The sequence below is a fragment of the Crotalus tigris genome, unplaced genomic scaffold (assembly GCF_016545835.1).
Source record: "Crotalus tigris isolate CLP2741 ecotype Arizona unplaced genomic scaffold, ASM1654583v1 scf7180000024506.7606697, whole genome shotgun sequence".
Lineage (NCBI taxonomy): Eukaryota > Metazoa > Chordata > Lepidosauria > Squamata > Viperidae > Crotalus > Crotalus tigris.
In genome coordinates, this window is record NW_024100678.1 from 137,268 (window position 1) to 155,407 (window position 18,140).

At 37.0% G+C, this 18,140-nt stretch overlaps 1 protein-coding gene across 1 annotated transcript in view; it reads left to right on the forward strand.

Moving 5' to 3' along the window:
- The window catches only part of THBS4 (thrombospondin 4), a 40,385-nt gene extending 22,827 nt beyond the window's left edge, over nt 1-17,558 (forward strand). Inside the window, exons 13-22 of the mRNA XM_039333546.1 lie at nt 2,546-2,705; nt 4,531-4,649; nt 6,302-6,354; nt 9,511-9,704; nt 10,268-10,446; nt 13,530-13,578; nt 14,238-14,434; nt 14,633-14,805; nt 16,103-16,242; nt 17,382-17,558. Coding sequence (XP_039189480.1) covers nt 2,546-2,705; nt 4,531-4,649; nt 6,302-6,354; nt 9,511-9,704; nt 10,268-10,446; nt 13,530-13,578; nt 14,238-14,434; nt 14,633-14,805; nt 16,103-16,242; nt 17,382-17,443 — 1,326 coding nt within the window. The 3' untranslated portion in view covers nt 17,444-17,558. The remainder of the gene's footprint in view (nt 1-2,545; nt 2,706-4,530; nt 4,650-6,301; nt 6,355-9,510; nt 9,705-10,267; nt 10,447-13,529; nt 13,579-14,237; nt 14,435-14,632; nt 14,806-16,102; nt 16,243-17,381) is intronic.
- The last annotated feature ends 582 nt before the right edge of the window (nt 17,559-18,140 follow it).

An 18,140-nucleotide genomic window follows, 5' to 3' on the forward strand; every position in this document is an offset into this window, starting at 1 on the left:
CAAACATCTTTCCTAATCAGTATGCTCCACTGGACCAAAGGGTCTTCCCATAGTCTTGTAGATGTTGTTGTAGGTACAAGAGACAAGTCAAGTAAGATGTGTTTGCGGGAATGTTTCACCCCTTCATATTCATTGAATATCTTTTTCTTTCTTTCTCTCTTAATTTCTCTTATCATTTTTTGTCTCTCAAGTTCTCATAGTTCTCCTAACAGGTCTATGAGCCATTTTGTTAAATCTTTTTTCTTGTCCTCAGATTTATTTTGCAGTCTTGAAGTGTAGGTTATCTTTTCCATGTCTGGATTGAGTCATAATTCCTTCCATTGTTGGGCTCCATCTTTAAATCTCTTTTCTCCATCTTTAAATCTCTTTTCTCTTTATATTCAGTTGTCTGCTTTATCTAATTGCTCTCTCTTTTTATTTTCTGAAAGTTTTTTTTGTGAGGTTAAATTGAAAATGTGTTCATTTATATTTTCAAAGTTGTTTTTAATTTCCTTGTTCTTTGAAGTCATTGTCATTTGTATTAGTTGCAACATAGCATACATTTCCTCCTGGAAAGTATTTGTTTTTTCTTGGTATGTTTTTTCTGTAGATCTCTGATGTTCCATGATAGCCAAAAATCAAAGTTTTCCTTTCTCTGAAAACAACTTTAGAGTCACAGTTCAATAAGTCTTTCTAATCCAAGAAGGTCATTTTTTCCCCCTAAGTTTTATGGTTTTCACTTTACAGATAGCCCAAAATGTTTTCTTTCCTTTATTATAGCTTTTATTATAGCAGTTTTCAAAACAGGCAATTGCCTTCTGTTTTCATCAATAATATGATCAAGCTTAAATTAGTGCTTTTTGGCTTTGGCTGCTTGTAGCTTGGGCTAGATTCTGGCATGAAGTTAGTCTTTCTTCTGCTAGTTTCTGGATGGCTTTCCCCAGATGAATGGATCGACCACCATGGTCAATGGGCACCCGTCCTTCTTTGTCGCCTCTTTGGGGCGAATTTAAGACCATTTAGGGTCCCCAAACATAAAAAAAAAATCAGCCATAGGGTGCGGAGCCCTGTGATCCCTCGGCTGCTGCACTACTGCACAAAACCGGAAGTCCTGAAAAGGACATTTCTACTCTGAAATCACAATGTATTTTTTTTAAACTAAATGTTACTTTTTATTTTGTGGGGTACCCCAACTACAAAAATTGGGCCACAAGACTCTTACTAAATTAAGTGAGTGATTCTCAGTAGGCCTATCCTCTTACTGTTAATCTTGCTATGCAAAATCTTCAATGGCTATAAGCTGGGAAGGATTTACATGTGTTAGATTTGACTTTCCAGTAATTGTAAAGGCTTCTGCAGCTGTCTGTGCTCTGGGTAACAGTTAATGCTCTTGATATTTAGTCTTGTTTTGTCAAATAAAGGAGAAACTCTGATATGGGAAAGCTAAGGGGACAAGTGATGTCACATACCTTATTATATTGCTGTACAAATTATGCAATATGCATCGATCACAAACAATTATAATTCACAGCATTTGCATGATGTTATGTCATGGATCTACTGGATGCCTACAAATATGGCATCTTTTTAGTGTGTTTCCCTTATCCATTTATCTCTTTGTATAATTTTTGTATTTAGATGACCAATATCCTATCTCCCAACTATACCCAAAATTGATGCAGATTATTTGGTTATTTTCTTATCTATTCAGATAGGAGTATGTAGTGAGCATAAATATGCATAGATATTTGCAAATCTTTACAGGTTGCAAAGAACCACCATGTTTTAATGCCATCTGTCAGGGTCATCTGATGGGCAGTGACAAAGAATACGTCCTAGGTCACATTAGATGACCTTATTTAATCAAGGGGACCCAGAGTATATCCTTCCTATTGGATTCCATGGGAGGGACAGAAATAATTGGGGTTAGACAGTCCTCCAAATAATCTGACCCTTTCTCATGAAGGCTTTAAAGGTGACAATCAGCACTTTGAATTGTATCTGGAATTACAACTTTCACAGATAAGATTGATAAGATAACCTTTATTGTCATTTTTTACTGTGGGCACATTGGCACACATTAAAAATGAAATTCTGTTGCCTAGTCTCAAAAGTGTACACATACATAACAAACATGAAAACATGCTGTATACAACAAATGTATATACCTGCACCCTTACATATACTGTAAATACATATAAATATTAATCACTGTCCATCTTGAATACATAGTGGAAAGAGGAAGCTTGAGAGTTCACAAGGTTAATACTGTATGGAATAAATGTGACTGAATCTGGATGTTCTGCTTTATGAAGTAAGATCACAAGCAAGTCACAATTTTACTTAGCAACTGTTTCATTTAACAACACTTCATTGGCCTGGAGTAAAGACTGATGATAGCTAATCCTGGGCCATTAGATGACCTCAGCCAGTGGCTTCAAACAGAGATTAAGTGGGAGAGGCGAGAGGGTAAAACTCTGCACAAAGCAATATCTAAGGCTAGACTTCTAAATTTATCTAAATTTATCTATTTATCTAGTTAGATTTATCTAACTTTCTATTTCAGGACAACTGTGTCTTGTCTCCTAATGTTAACCAGAAGAATAGTGACCAAGATATCTTTGGTGATGTTTGTGATAACTGTCGCATGGTATTAAACAATGACCAGCGGGACACTGATGGAGACGGCAAAGGAGATGCCTGTGATGAAGATATGGATGGAGATGGTGGGTCAATCTTCATTTCTGAGACATATTGAAAAATCATGTAGGCAACTATGTGTAGCATTTAGGGCTTTGTAGTTTGCATATCAACAATCACATTTAGGCAACTGTACATGCTTTGAAATATTTCAGACCTGATTTCTTATATCAGTTTATCAGAAAGCTACTTTGGAATCAGATAAGCAGTGACCTCATTGCCATATCATGGGCAGGAGATGAGAACGTAGCCTTAGATTGAAAATTAGGCAGACCCAGACAGAACATTTATGTTCATTCTTTGCTCTGATATTGGAGGCACTGAAATTTCTAAAATCATGTCTGTGACAGAATAGCAGCACAAAACTGAAGGTGCACAGATGACAGATCCTCCCCCCCCCCAGGATACTCATTTAACTAACAACAACAAAAAATCTTCCTGATGCTTGCAAGCATTCCTGTTCAATTGCCTTCACCGTGGGCTGGATCCATGATTGAGGGTTGGCAAGGCTTTGGATTCAAACTCTTTTCTAGCACACCTTCACCTAAACCCCATCATGTTTCTATTTTCCTATGTCTTGATATTGAACAGATGTCTGGAAACAGTGTCAATGTGCAGCAGGGGATTTTTGGCATCAGATTTCTAGTTGATGTACCTTATTTTTATTTCAGAAAGTGCATTCTAAATTATCCTGTGATCCCTGAAATATCTTCCCAGAATTATACGTTTGTAGGAAATGTGTTTTATTGATTTTTATTTTTATATTGTCTTATATTTTAAATATTGGTTTATTATATACTTTGAGTCAGGCACAGTGCTGGGATTCAGCCAGTTCACACCGCTTCGGCAGAATCGGTAGCTAATTTTTTGTTGCCTAGGCCCAGAATGGACTTCTGGAAGTGGCATCAAGACAGAGAACCAGTTGTTCCCATATTTGAATCCCACCACTGGTCAGGCACACACTTTGACATATGAAGCATAGATAGATTGATGCTCTCACACACAACACATGCACAACTTGGGAGTCCTAGATTCTTAATTCCTGCTCAAGGAGTAGGTAATGATGATGATGATGATGATGATGATGATGATGTTGGAAGGGACCTTGGAGGTCAACCCCCTACTCAGGTAGCTAACCCTATACCATTTCAGACAAATGGCGGTCCAGATGATTATGCTATGAGGATCCATTTGGGGAATTGCCATTGCATCCAGAATCAACAATGGAAGGTCTCATTCTAGAAGGTCCTAAAACCTATGACTATTTCGTCTTGTTAAGGATGGTAACAAAAACTGAGTAGGGCCAGGATGGATATAACACCTTCATCCCGATCCTACCAAGGCTAATCCACAAGTGATATCTTTCCATCGCTCTGTTTAAAATAATATTGCATATAAACATATAAAAAATGAACCAAGTAATAATTTGAAAGACATCTGCCCAGTCAACTCATTCTACATTCTATCTAACAGGCTACCCTAAGAATTAAGATGAGGTAGAGCAGTGGTGAACAATCTTTTTATGGCTAGGTCCAATATTTATTTTTCCTTTTTTTTTCAGCCATGGGAAGATTAATCCATGTCAGAAACTGAAAAAATGTCAGCCTTTTTCTTTTTACATGGATGGATTCAAATAGTACTTTCAGCAGTGATTTAAGAAACCCTTTCCTCATTTTTGCCCTTCCCCCAACGGGAAAAAGAAACCCTGAGCTAAAGTTGTGATACCAAAAATTGGTCATTGTGCTTGAATTTCTGAGATCTGGTCTGTGAATTTATTTGGACACATTTTTCCCCATCCTGGTGTTTTGGTGAATATGAGGTTACATTAAATATGTGTGCAATTTTATTCAGGGATTAAGAATCTTTTGGACAACTGTCAGAGAATAGCCAACTGGGAGCAGAAAGATAGAGACACTGATGGTGTTGGTGATGCATGCGACAGCTGCCCTGATATCAGCAATCCCAATCAGGTGAGCAGATAGCTGGTGTATCTGCAAAGGCATTGGTCTTCAGTGGAATTAAAAATGAGAATGCAAATTGCTATAAAGTTGCAAGTGTATTAGTCTTACTTCAGGCTTATAAAAAGTATTTTACAAGATGTATTCAAAGCCATTGCTGTTTCATCTTACATTCATAAATTTGAGCAAAGTCAAGAATAATTGAATTAATATAGGTAGTCTTTGACTTATGACAATTAAGCCCCAAATTTCTGTTACTAAGTGAGACAATCTTTAAGTGAGCTTTGCCTCATTTTATGACCTTTCTTGACATAGTTGTTAAGTAAATTAATAAAACAATTAAGTGAATCTGGCTTTCCCATTGATCACATGACATTTAGGCAAGAAAAACCAAATGCACAAGTACAGCATAGATGGCACCATGCTCAATAGTAGTAACTGTGAGAGGGACCTCGGAGTCCTAGTAGACAATCACCTAAATATGAGCCAGCAGTGTGCTGCAGCTGCCAAAAAGACCAACACAGTGCTAGGCTGCATTAACAGAGGGATAGAATCAAGATCACGTGAAGTATTAATACCACTCTACAATGCCTTGGTAAGGTCACACTTGGAATACTGCATCCAGTTTTGGTCACCACGATGTAAAAAAGATGTTGAGACTCTAGAAAGAGTACAGAGAAGAGCAACAAAGATGATTAGGGGACTGGAGGCTAAAACATATAAGGAACGGTTGCTAGAATTGGGTATGTCTAGTTTAACGAAGAGAAGGACAAGGGGGGACATGATAGCAGTATTCCAATATCTCAGGGGCTGCCATAAAGAAGAGGGAATTAAGCTATTTTCCAAAGCACCTGAAGGCAGGACAAGAAGCAACGGGTGGAAACTAATCAAGGAGAGAAGCAACCTAGAACTAAGGAGAAACTTCCTGACAGTGAGAACAATTAATCAGTGGAACAGCCTGCCTCCAGAAGCATTAAATGCTCCAACACTGGAAGTTTTTAAGAAGAGACTGGACAGCCATTTGTCCAAAATGGTGTAGGGTTTCCTGCCTGAGCAGGGGGTTGGACTAGATGACCTCCAAGGTCCCTTCCAACTTTACTACTATTACTATTACCCTGGGACACTGCATCCATCATAAATATGAACCAGTTACCAAGCATCCAGATTTTGATCATGTGACCATGGGGATGCTGCAATGGTTGTAAGTGTGAAAAAATAGTCATAAGTTACTTTTTTCAGTGCCATTTTAACTTTGAGTGGTCTCTAAAGGAATGGTTGTAAGTCGAGGATTACCTGTACCAAATCAGAACAGTTTTTAATAGCTAATCAAATGACTGCCTGAATGTTTTCTAAAAAGGAAGGCTTTTATAAGCTCCCAGAATGTTATTACTAAGGTAATGGTGATGGTTTCATTTGACCACAAATATTCAGAAAGGAAGAAAAGCCCATTGTGAAAAGTTTCAACCAGACAATTTCCCCCAAGTATCTTTAAATGGTATTCTCTCTAGAATTTTCTGCAAAATGCCAGTTTGAAAAAGCTGGTGTAGATAATTGGTTTTTCAGTGCAAAGTACATGGCAGTTTTTTCTATAAGATAGTATATAGTATTCATAACCTTTCATCATATATAATGTAATTAATTATTATTATTATTGGGTTTTACAGTCAGACACTGACAATGATCTGGTTGGAGATTCCTGTGACACCAACCAAGACAGGTAAGGTAAAGTTTATTGTAATATGCTTTAATATTGTGTTTCTCAACCTTAACAACTTTATATGTGTAAATTTCAAATCCCAGAATCCCAATTTTGAATCACAAAATCAGAGAATTGGAAGAAGCCATGCAAATAACTGAATCTACTTCACTCAGAGCAGGAAACCAAATTAAAATTTCCAGAAGATAGCTGCCTGGTTTCCATTTGAACAAATCCAGCAAAGAGACATCCGCTGTATGTTTGTCTAATTGGTTGTCTTGTATGAACTGTTCTTGCCATGTACATTAACCTTTTTTTCCTACAAAATGTTTGTCTTTGACCAAATGAAATGAAATAGTCCAAATCCACGATTGGAATTGTTATCTGTTTGATTTTTTTTTGAAAGGTGTTCCAATGGGACAAATATTCAAGTATAATTACAATCACAAGAAGTAACATTTCTGCTCTATTTAGCATTGATCAGACCACACCCTAAGGCATGTCTCTTATTTACTTGACTACATTTTAAAAAACTGAAAAGGGCTCAGTGTAGGACATTTGGGGTGATCAGGGACTGGAAATTAAATTCTACAGGGAAATAGAAGGATGTGTTTAGCTTTGCAGGAAACCTACTGAAGGATAAGGTAGTACTTTAGGGATTTTTTCCCCTCATCACAGAATATACAATGCAGAATTTTGATTCAGGAAAGCGGATTCTGAATTCATAATGGAAGCTTCTTAGGGCTCAGAACAGAGCAACAGACATTTTCAGTATTTTTCCAGTGGAAGAAGCATACCATTTGTTCTGCTTCGTGTAGAAAACAGAATCACCAACTAAGAAGTTGTCCCCCCCCCCCAAAGGAAGCATAATGAAAACCTCTCTGATTTAGTTTTGTGCAAAAAAATGAAAAAGGATATTAAAGTCATGAGCATCTGAGATAGCACAGGAGCAGATAATGAAATGTGCATCACCATGTTATTGTGTAAACACTGCCTCTTTTGTACTTGTGTTATGTTGCACACAAGTATGTAATAGGTGGAGCTGGGCAGAATCTTGGCTTGTTGTGTGTCAGCCCTTCAAGGTAAGCTTAGGTCAAGATCAAAACACAGGATTTGGACGCATTCACCAAACATATCAACTGGTGGACAGATCACATTCACATGTGAAGATGTTAAAAAAAATAGTCTCACCTTCCTGGACTGTGCTGTATACATTAAGGAAGACAGAAGCTTTAACAGTGAAATTTACAGAAAACCCACTTACACAGATCAATATTTACATTTTGAGTTACACGACCCACTGGAGCATAAAATGGGAATTATCAGAATCCTACACTACAGAGCTGATAGCCTGTCTACCAGCAAAGAAGGAAAAGAAAAAGAAATAAAACACATCAAGGAAGCCCTCAGAACGTGTGGCTGTTCCAAGTGGGCCTTCATCAAATCTCAAAAAAGACTTAGCAGAAGCTCCTCTGTAACAGACAAAGAAAACAATAAATTAAGCAACGTAGTCATTCCATACGTTGCTGGAATATCAGGGAAAGCTCAGCCAACACAAAATACATGCACACTTCAAACTTAAGAATACACTAAGGCAGAAGCTTGTCCACCCCAAGGATAAAACACCCAGACACAAACTGACACAAACACCCCAAGGATAAAACACCCAGACACAAAATGTGGTATATGCAGTACAATGCAGTGAGCCATGTGCAGATCTGTACATTGGGGGAATGAAACACAACTTCATAAACGTATGGCACAGCACAGGAGAACAAACCCGTCAGCAGTCCATCTGCATTTAAAAAACAAAGGCCACTTTTTCAAAGACAGCGAAGTCCACATTTTGGACAGAGAGGATCGCTGGTTTGAAAGAGGGGTCAAAGAGGCCATCTATGTCAAAATTGGATAGCCTTCTCTCAACAGAGGGGAAGGAATCTGACACCATCTATCTTCAGTCTACAACATAGTCCTTTCAACAGCTCCAAGAAGGCTCCACATCCATTTGCACTACTCAGGTGACCCTGAAAACACAAATAAGCCTCTTTTAGCTTTAACATCGACTGGCTAAAAGAATGCAAATGAACAGCTGTCTGCAGGAGTATAAATCTTTCTATTCCCCACCATCCAGTCAGAAGTGAAGAAGCTTCTTGGATGAGAAGCGAAACGTCTTCAAAAAAAACAACAAGAAAGTCCAGTTGCCTCATGAAAAAGCATCTTTGGGTCATTTATAATGATGTAATTAGCAAGGTGATTTATGGAGGATGTTAAAAAAATGAAGACCATGGCAACAATAATTTAATCCTACCCTTTTTAAACTTTACTGGCAATTCATCTTTAGCTTCAATTAGTACTGACATCTGTCAGCCCTTTAAGGTAGACCGCACCAGGAAATCAATGCCATGTGGCTCTGTTCTACTTTTATTGTAGAGCTATGTAACAGAATTTTGCAAGTCTGAATGTCCTTCTCTCCCTTTATCTTTGTGTGAACTAAGGAGCTTATTTACAATATTTACTCACATTACTTTCTTGTTTTGGATTCAGTTCCTATTTATCTATCTGTTGCCTTGGAAGTGGCTCTCCCTTTTGTCCTTCAGGGCCATTCCCCCTGCTGTCTATATCATCAAGCATACTATGAATGGAGATTTTTCTAGCACTCTGTGAGATGACACAATTCCATGCTCTTTATTCATATAAAAATATAAGCCACATTCTTACACTCGGGGATAGACTTCCCCCATCTGGTGATAGATAGAATGTAACTTGCATCTGACTTATCTTCACTATTAGCTTCACTCAGCTTCAATATTAATTGTGCTGGCTGGAATGATGGAAATTGTAGTCCAGTTATGTTTAAGAGCTAATGCAGTATAGTAATTAAGGTGTTGAACTAGGACTGAACACTAGGTTCAGGCCTTCTTCAGTCAGGGAAGAATGTATGGGGGACTTTAAGCCAATCACTCTCTCTTAGTTCATCTGCCTCACAAAGTAGTTGGATGGAGTATTATCTCAACTGCCTTGGAATTTGGTAAGGATGGTGGGATACAAGCAAATAGATAAATAAATAGATAGAGAATAAATAAATCGGGAGAAAAAGAGTTGGAAAAGATTGCTTAGGAACATACAGAAATTAGCATATTGTTTATGTGGATTTTTTTCTACCTTGCTATACCCTAGTGATGGGGATGGACACCAAGACAGCACTGATAACTGCCCCACAGTTATTAACAGCTCCCAGCTTGACACTGATAAAGATGGCTTGGGGGATGAATGTGATGATGATGATGACGACGATGGAATTCCTGACCACGTCCCTCCAGGGCCTGATAATTGCCGGCTGGTTCCTAATCCAGGACAGGAAGATGAGAACAGTACGACCATCTTTCTTTTCAGTCCTCACTACTGATTTTGTGTTTGAATTTATTATTACTGACCTAAGGCTTCATTCCCCTGAACTTTTCTGACTTTCTTGGGTTTCTCTAGTCTTCTTCTTTACTGTAGGGGGCATTAAAAATAAGTCCTTGTCATAATTTTCTCATCCAATTCCTTTACATGAGGAAGGTGCAAAACTCACCAACTTGTGTCCCCTCCAAGATCATGCCAAATCTCCTCTATACTCTATAGTTCCGGGGCAGTTCAATCATTTGGGCAGTATATCCTTGAAATAGATATTCCCAGTGGTAGTCTAGCTCTGAAACAATCTGTTTTATCCAGATTGTCATGTCTGGGGCACCTTCAAATGCTTTGGCTTGGAGAAGGTTCAGCAGGACCAGGAATAAAGGAATCATTCTGGATTTTCTGAAATATTCCATTCCCATATCAGTTATTTTTGTATATCACTTTGCATCTATGCTTTGGCAAATAAACTATTTCAAGTATCGGTTTAAACTTCAGCTATCAAATGACACCACTTAAACTGAATTTTGGTTTGCAGGTGATGGAATTGGTGACATTTGTGAATCAGACTATGATCAAGATACAGTTATTGACCAGATTGATGTTTGCCCTGAGAATGCAGAGGTTACCCTGACTGATTTCAGAGCTTATCAGACTGTTGTCCTGGATCCAGAAGGTGATGCTCAGATTGATCCAAACTGGGTGGTTTTGAATCAGGTAAATAATTTTTGAAATCTAAAAGCAGTCAGGAACGGACAGTTGCAGTGAAAACTAAACACTTCTCCAAAGATGATTAATCTGATTATGTCTTTAGCAGTGAAATGAGTTGGGGTATTCTCAGAGAAAAATAATCACTTCCTTTGTTTAGCAAAGAACCGCAGAGTTGTCTACAAACAAGCTAGAGGTGAATCACCTGAGCAGAAATTTGCTTTAAGAATTAGGAGGGAGCCCCTAATAAATTTGCTTCCTAAGTCAAGAGATAGTACTTGGTTAACATAAGAAACTTAAAGGGAAAGCAATAAGAGCCATTCTACTCAGGGTGCTCTAATAAGACTGAAAAGTCCGAATCAATGTACAAGAGTCTGCAGCTGTAACATAGAATGCTTATGCCGTGTTTCTTTTCCTGCCAAGAAACAACAGACATATGTCTGTAGCAAAACCAAGCTCATGGATGTCTTTGAAAAAGTTAAAAGGTTTAAATAGCCAATGGCCATGGTTCAGCTGATGACAAAGTTCAAAAAAGGCACAGTAGAAAAATTGACTTTAGAAGCAACTCTATGGAATGATAGAAGAACAGACCCAGTGGCTGGGAATCATAATCAGAAAGAAGAGAGTTAGAAAACATTGTGCCTTCCAGGAACCCAAAAACAATTTTCAAGCTTTACAGATAAAACAGGAGTGGCCAGGACAGGATAAATAAACTGCAGGATGTGTCAGGCTTTACCTAGCCAATACTGAAAGTCAGTGATTCAGAACAGATGATAGATTCTGTTTATTGCAAGCACTAGAAAAGCCATTGAAGAACAAATCTAACAACTGCCAAGAATAAAATGCAGGCCATATTTATTGCAAAAGCAAGTTTACGTTTGTGTGCCTCTTTCTACTGCCAGCATTATATTACAGACTAAGAATTTCTTGGGACAAGAGTAACAGTTGGCATCTAGCCTTTGTTACGATAACAATCCATTTTGATGTCAGGTGTTTTTTCTAACTTTGCCAGGTGGTGGATTCCTAAAGGGCAGAGGGGAGGAAAAAACAATGTTGGAGCCCAAAATACTACAGTGAGATCCTTAAGCCATAAAAAAATAACATCAAAACACTGGCTTACAAAGTGTCTGATCTTTGTTATCACTAATGCTTAGAACATGAGAAATAAAGATGACCTTCAACTCATAGTACAAAATAAAAAAAATATGATTTCACTGATATAATGGAGATCTCCTGGAATGCTTCCTATATAGCAACTAAAGGGTACAGTTTATATAAATGAGATAGAAGCCATTGAAAAGGAGGGAGAAATCACATTGTTAAAATATGCATTCTTGATCATAAATTTAAATGAATGAACTTGCTAATGCTGTAGAAGCATCTGGCTTAAGAAAAAAAAGAGAAGAACAAATAAAAGCAGTATTGCTGTAAGTGTCTGCTATTGCCAAACTGATCAAACAGAAAAAGCAAACGATGTCTTCTAAAAATGCATCTCTTTCAAAGAGGCACGGAATCATAGTGATATAGTAAGAGACTTTAATTACCATACATCTTTTGGGAGATAAATTCTATCCTGGATTTTCCATTTCTAACTTGCCTTGGTAATAACTTTTTCTTTAGAGAATGTAAGGAAGTTCAAGAGGATCAACTGTCTTTGACTTGATAATATTCTGTAGAAAAGACTTGGTTGAGGAATTAGTAGTAGAGGAAAAAAATGAGAAAAATGAGGAAAAATGACCAAATAACATTGGAATACCTGATTTTACATTCATACATATACAGTATACACAAGATTTATCACATTATTCCCTTTTGGGTTGTTATATTATGCAAAGCACAGGAAAAATAGAAGAAGTAGACAAAATCAAGGCAAAATATAAGAGAAAAAATTGAATTCTAATTCAATTTAGTTTACACAAACACTATGCTATCTTATACCAATGCTATTCAGTGCCAAGACTAGTTTATACCAACCTCTCCAGACTTTTCTGTCTTTGCACACCATTCTTATTTTCACCTTGACAGTGTTTATGAAATATGAAAGATAAAAGAATAAAATACAAATAAACAAGGATTGAAATATAATAGAGAATATAGTTTTCCAGAGTTTCCAAGTGAGGAATGGTGAGCTAGAACATCTCTGAGTGGAAACAATGACTGTGAATAAGATCAAAGGACCAGTAAATATGCCAGTCCCATGTAATCTGTCTGGATAAGGACATGATGGGAAATTGCCGACTTGTGCTCTGGATATCTGTTTCTTATAAGGAGACCATAGGATATCAATTACTAGCAGATTTGACTGCAAGGAAGTGAAAGGAACCATCATGGTCTCAACTTTGATCCTTTAAAACAGTGGTTCTCAACCTTTTTAATGCTGCGACCCCCAACCGGTCGTAAGTCGAGGACTACTCAACCGGTTGTAAGTCGAGGACTACTCAACTGGTGCAGCACCGTTTGCAGAATGGGACTTTTGGCAGGCTCAGCAGGGCAGAGACAGCCTGGGCAATTCCTATTGGCTTTTGAAAGCCAATAGAATTAGACTCTATTCAAGAGAGTCTATTCTATTGGCTTTCAAAAGCCAGTAGAATAAAAGGGAGTAGCACAGCTAAGGAAAAGGGGAAAAAAATGGCAGACTGCGTTGTTTGGCGACCTCCGTGAAATGGTCGTTTGACCCCAAATTGACCCCAGGTTGAGAACCACTGCTTTAAAAGGACACTGAGCTTGGTAACTCATTTTCAGAAATGATAGACATGTATGTGTGTAAAGAGCCAATTTTGTGTAGTAGTTAAGCACCAGGCTAGAAATCAGGAAACTAGGTCTTAGGCATGTGACCTTGGGTTGGTCATTCTCTGTCAGCCAAAGGAAGAAGGCAATGGCAAACCAATTCTGAAAATCTTGTCAAGAAAACTCCAGGGGACTTGTCAGGAATCAAAAATGGTGTAGAAGGCGCACATACAAAAGTATGTTATACATTTACAAAAGAGACCTTCCTGAATCATTGGTTTGATATTTTTGTATTTTACTGTAGGAAGCAAAATCTAAATTCTTCTACTCTTTGGTTCACTAATTGTGTTACCTACATTTTGCAGGGTATGGAGATTGTGCAAACTATGAACAGTGATCCTGGACTTGCTGTAGGTATGTACCCATTTCTATGAAGACATTTACAGGAAATCCATACACACAAAAATGTTTGGGGATGATCAATTTAAACAATGCAATTCATTCCCCATTCTTCAGCCAGCTGAAGTTACCATAGGAGCGTTCATTGCTTCCAATCCTTCATCATTCTACTTAATAGGAACTGCTCATCACAGAAAGTCTAGTGAAGAATGAATAAGCTGTAGGAGCACCAGTCTTTTGTAAAGTATATATAAAGGGCAAACTTCCTTCCTGACTTAATTAAGTGAACCAGAACTTTGAAAAATCCTTATTTGCACCTTGAAATGCTATTGTCAATAAAAGTAGACAGTGGTGGGTTTGATTGCCAACCATGAGACTCAGCCTAAAACAGTTGGTATTTGTTGATAAGTCTTCCTGGTGCTGGTGGATTGGGGCTGTTGGATCCAAAAGACTCAGCAATCCCTTGCAATGATATTTCCAGTGGGCATGTTCTTCATATGTTTAGAATCATAATTCCCAAAGTTTTCCAGCTTTCATCCACACCAACGAACAATTTTGGGAATTGTCCCAAGGCATGTGGAAAACTCCAGGTTGGGGAAAATCTTATCAGTGAATCAGATTCTATAATTGCAGATGGTTTGGATTTCATGCATCTGTTTACATCTATTGGATAGGTTATACAGCTTTCAATGGAGTTGATTTTGAAGGCACTTTCCATGTGAATACAGTAACAGATGATGACTATGCAGGCTTCATTTTTGGTTATCAAGACAGCTCCAGCTTTTATGTGGTAATGTGGAAACAGACTGAGCAGACCTATTGGCAAGCCACTCCATTTCGAGCTGTTGCAGAGCCTGGGATTCAGCTGAAGGTACTGGTTTAGGCAAAAGGATAAAGGCTTTCATCTAACAATATGCTTGGAGAGAATTGCTGACATCTGTATTGTGTAACATTACTTTGTTGGGATGTTTTACAGACTGGAAAGATCTTTACAGATTTCAGCATTCCTTAGAATGTCGAAGAAAAAATGTTGATGGATATTTCTTCTTTTTAACATGTCTGTGTGTAGGCTGTTAAGTCAAAGACTGGGCCTGGAGAACACCTCAGAAATTCACTTTGGCACACTGGAGACACTAATGATCAAGTCCGATTGCTCTGGAAAGATCCACGAAATGTTGGCTGGAAAGATAAAGTTTCCTATCGCTGGTTCCTACAACACAGACCTCAGGTTGGATATATTAGGTAAAGCTTTGAGGCAAGAAGAGCCTTATAGTTTTATATCCATTTTCATGGTATTGACTAACATGTATATATATTTATACTCATACACACATATCAACAACTGAATTAGACTTGCTGAATTGAATATATATCTTCATACTATTAAACTGGTAGGCGAGGGGATCTTTTGCACATGCTTGCATACACTTTAATCAAATCTAATCTTCAAAGTTTGAAAGATTTGAATCAGTTCAATATTTTAGGATTTTTTTGTAATTTTATTAAAAGTTTTTAAAACAGAGGTAAAAACCAAAAATAAGCTAATATAAAATATGGAAGAAAAAAAATCAAAGAGAAATCTTTAAAGTTCAACAAATAAAGAAAAAGAAAAATAGAAAAGAAAGAAGATACAAAGAGGTGACTTCCATTCTTCTTTGCAGCAGTTATATGTACAATTATAAGTTTATCTGTTACTTTGAAGTTATACCATAACTCACTTCTTTCTATAATCTATCCTGTGATCATCAAAACCATATACTATATCTTCATTTTTTTTCTAGAATCTAGAAAGAATATTGATTTATAAAGTGAACTTCTCTTATTCTAATGCTCAGAAAATCTCTCTTTAGCTTAAATTGATTACATTGGAAAATATTTTAAAAACGAGACAGTTGCAACTTTATGTTCATATAGATTGCATTGTAGCTGTGAGCTTGATTGAATTCTATCGACTCCCAGCTGAATCCATGAGTCAACCTAAAAACCTCAGTTCCTGCTGTCTCCTCACAAGGAACAGTAGTCCAAAATGCAAGTGAGTGATCCCGTGATCTCTCCTTATCCAGAAAGACTGTGCCAGCCAGAATTTGCCATCTGGCCATCTGTCTCTGCCACAATGCTATCCCTGCTCCTTCAGGGACATTTTGTCCACCATAGATTCCTCCCCAGAAGTAAATCAATTCAATATTTTGAAGCAAATTACAAAGTTGAAGGGATTCAACTAAACTTTTGGATCAAGCTGATATTAAGCTTGAATTGTGCTTGATTTACACCATTTGATAAATATAATAACAAAAAATGATAACAATAAATTAAATTTTAGATACAATGTCCTGTGCATTAAGCTTCATTGAGCATAACGAATGAGGTTAGTAAAATGAGGATTCAGATTACTGGGAGCAATACACTGACATTTGTAAACCGCTCAGAGAGTGCTGTAAAGCATTACGGAGTAGTATATAAGTTTAAGGGCTATTGCTATAATGACACAGAGAATGAAGTAACTGACATTTTTAACTTAATTTTGTTTCTATTTCAAAAGGGCAAGATTTTATGAAGGATCTGAACTGGTAGCAGATTCTGGAGTAACCATAGACACAACCATGCGTGGAGGAAGACTTGGTGTTTTCTGCTTCTCTCAGGAAAATATTATTTGGTCCAATCTGAAATATCGTTGTAACGGTAGCATTTTTCTTCCATCTGTTTTCTTGCATAATCAAAAACCAAGTGAATAAAGGCTAACTCCTTTAGTATGGTTACAGGAATAACTATATCTTTAGTCACCCTTTTATATAAACACTGGACTGCACCAACTCACTATTTTTCATTATAAGAATGTATATTGCCATTGCGAGTCCCAGGAAGTTTCCTTATTTTAAAACATGATGCTTTATTTTAATTAAAATAAAAACACTTATTTTAAAAACACTTTAAAAAACACTTTCCAGTGCTGAAGCAGCAGATCAAGCTTACAGTTGCATAGCGATATTGCATATCTCCTCAGCTCCAAAGTTGTGATTCTTTGGCAGCAAACAGGCCAAGCAACAGTGTCTTTCTTTGCTTAGAAAGAGAAAGTCAGATGGGTCATTATTGGTTCAAAGTTTTCCACATAGCTTCAAAGCACAACCTTTGCAAGCTGTGTTTCTCATTGGCCTTTCCTTGAAATGGGTATATAGTGTGGAAGCTGAAATAGCCACTAAATGATGTGCTGGATGCTTAGACTAAGTCTGTCATTCACCAGATTTGTCACTGGTAAACCAGAGTGGTTCAAGTGCTGAAGATGCATCAGGAAAATCAAAGTTCAAATCTTAGTTGACCATTGTGGAAGATGAAGTGACTTTGGGTCAATTGTTTTCTCAGCCCAAACAAACTGGAGGATAAAATTAAGGGAAAGTTTAACTGCTCAGGGAAAAGAAAAAGGCAGAATACAAGTGCAATAAAGTATTATTCTGTTGATTTAATTCTTTTTTCAAATTAGTATTTAATTGGAGGTGCATCTCTGCCCTTAATTTTCATTGGGATTATAGAATAGGTACAGGGAGGTTTTCACTATTTTTTTTTCTAATCTGAGAAATCATCAGTGTAGCCTTGGGGACAGTTTCCACGGCTTCCAACTGAAGCTTGCTCTCTCTTTTTTAGCAGAATAATTTGGAAGATAAGAAGTGACATGCTTACATTCATATTTAAAATTTTTAAATATGATTTTTAAAAAAGTTTTATAGCTATATCTACCATTTCCTTACCTGCAATTTAAAAATAAAAAAACTCACCAGTTCCATAACTACAGTGGACAGTGATTCTATCTCCTTTTTTGATTTCAGATACAATCCCAGAAAATTTCCAAGAATTTCAAGCTCAGAAGTATGGAGTTGGAGGTATTTAAGGAGAATCAAGAATGCAAGATATTATGGTGACTAACAGTGCAGCACATTTTTAATTCTTATACAGTTGTTTGTGTATAAATGCCCAGTTCATTTGCTATGATTGATAAATAAAAAGATAAAGTAGATTAGGGTTTCTTTTTGTTTTCATTTATTTTAAGGTAATGTAAAATTTAATCCCCAGTATGATTTTGTAGGCAATAACAGACAAAGACTAATAATGTGTTACACAAAAACACAATGAGAGGCTATATATGTAAATGATTTGATATTTATAAGACACAGATATGGAAATAATTTTGCTTGCTAATGTATATATTGATTCAAATCCAGACCTAAATGCAATAATTAATCTGAATTTCACACAAGGAAGGCCTAGCAGATTAATTTCCCATAGAAATTGCCATGTAAGACCATTTTTTCAGTTAACTGACACCCCCAGTAATAAATCACACCAAATCTCATGTTCCTCTTCAATTTTAGTATTTACAATGGTTCTGATTAGTCCTAAAAGCATACACAAGAAGGGTGGATTGTAGGATTTCTTTTTTAATGACTTCTTTAAAGTCCCATCCAAATGGCAAATAATCAGAAGAGAGATGGAAGAGCAAGACATTATCCAACTGCCCTGCAGCAGATGAAGCAGACTTTAGACCACTACATTAGCTAACACAGCTTCTTCTGATCAAACATATTTTC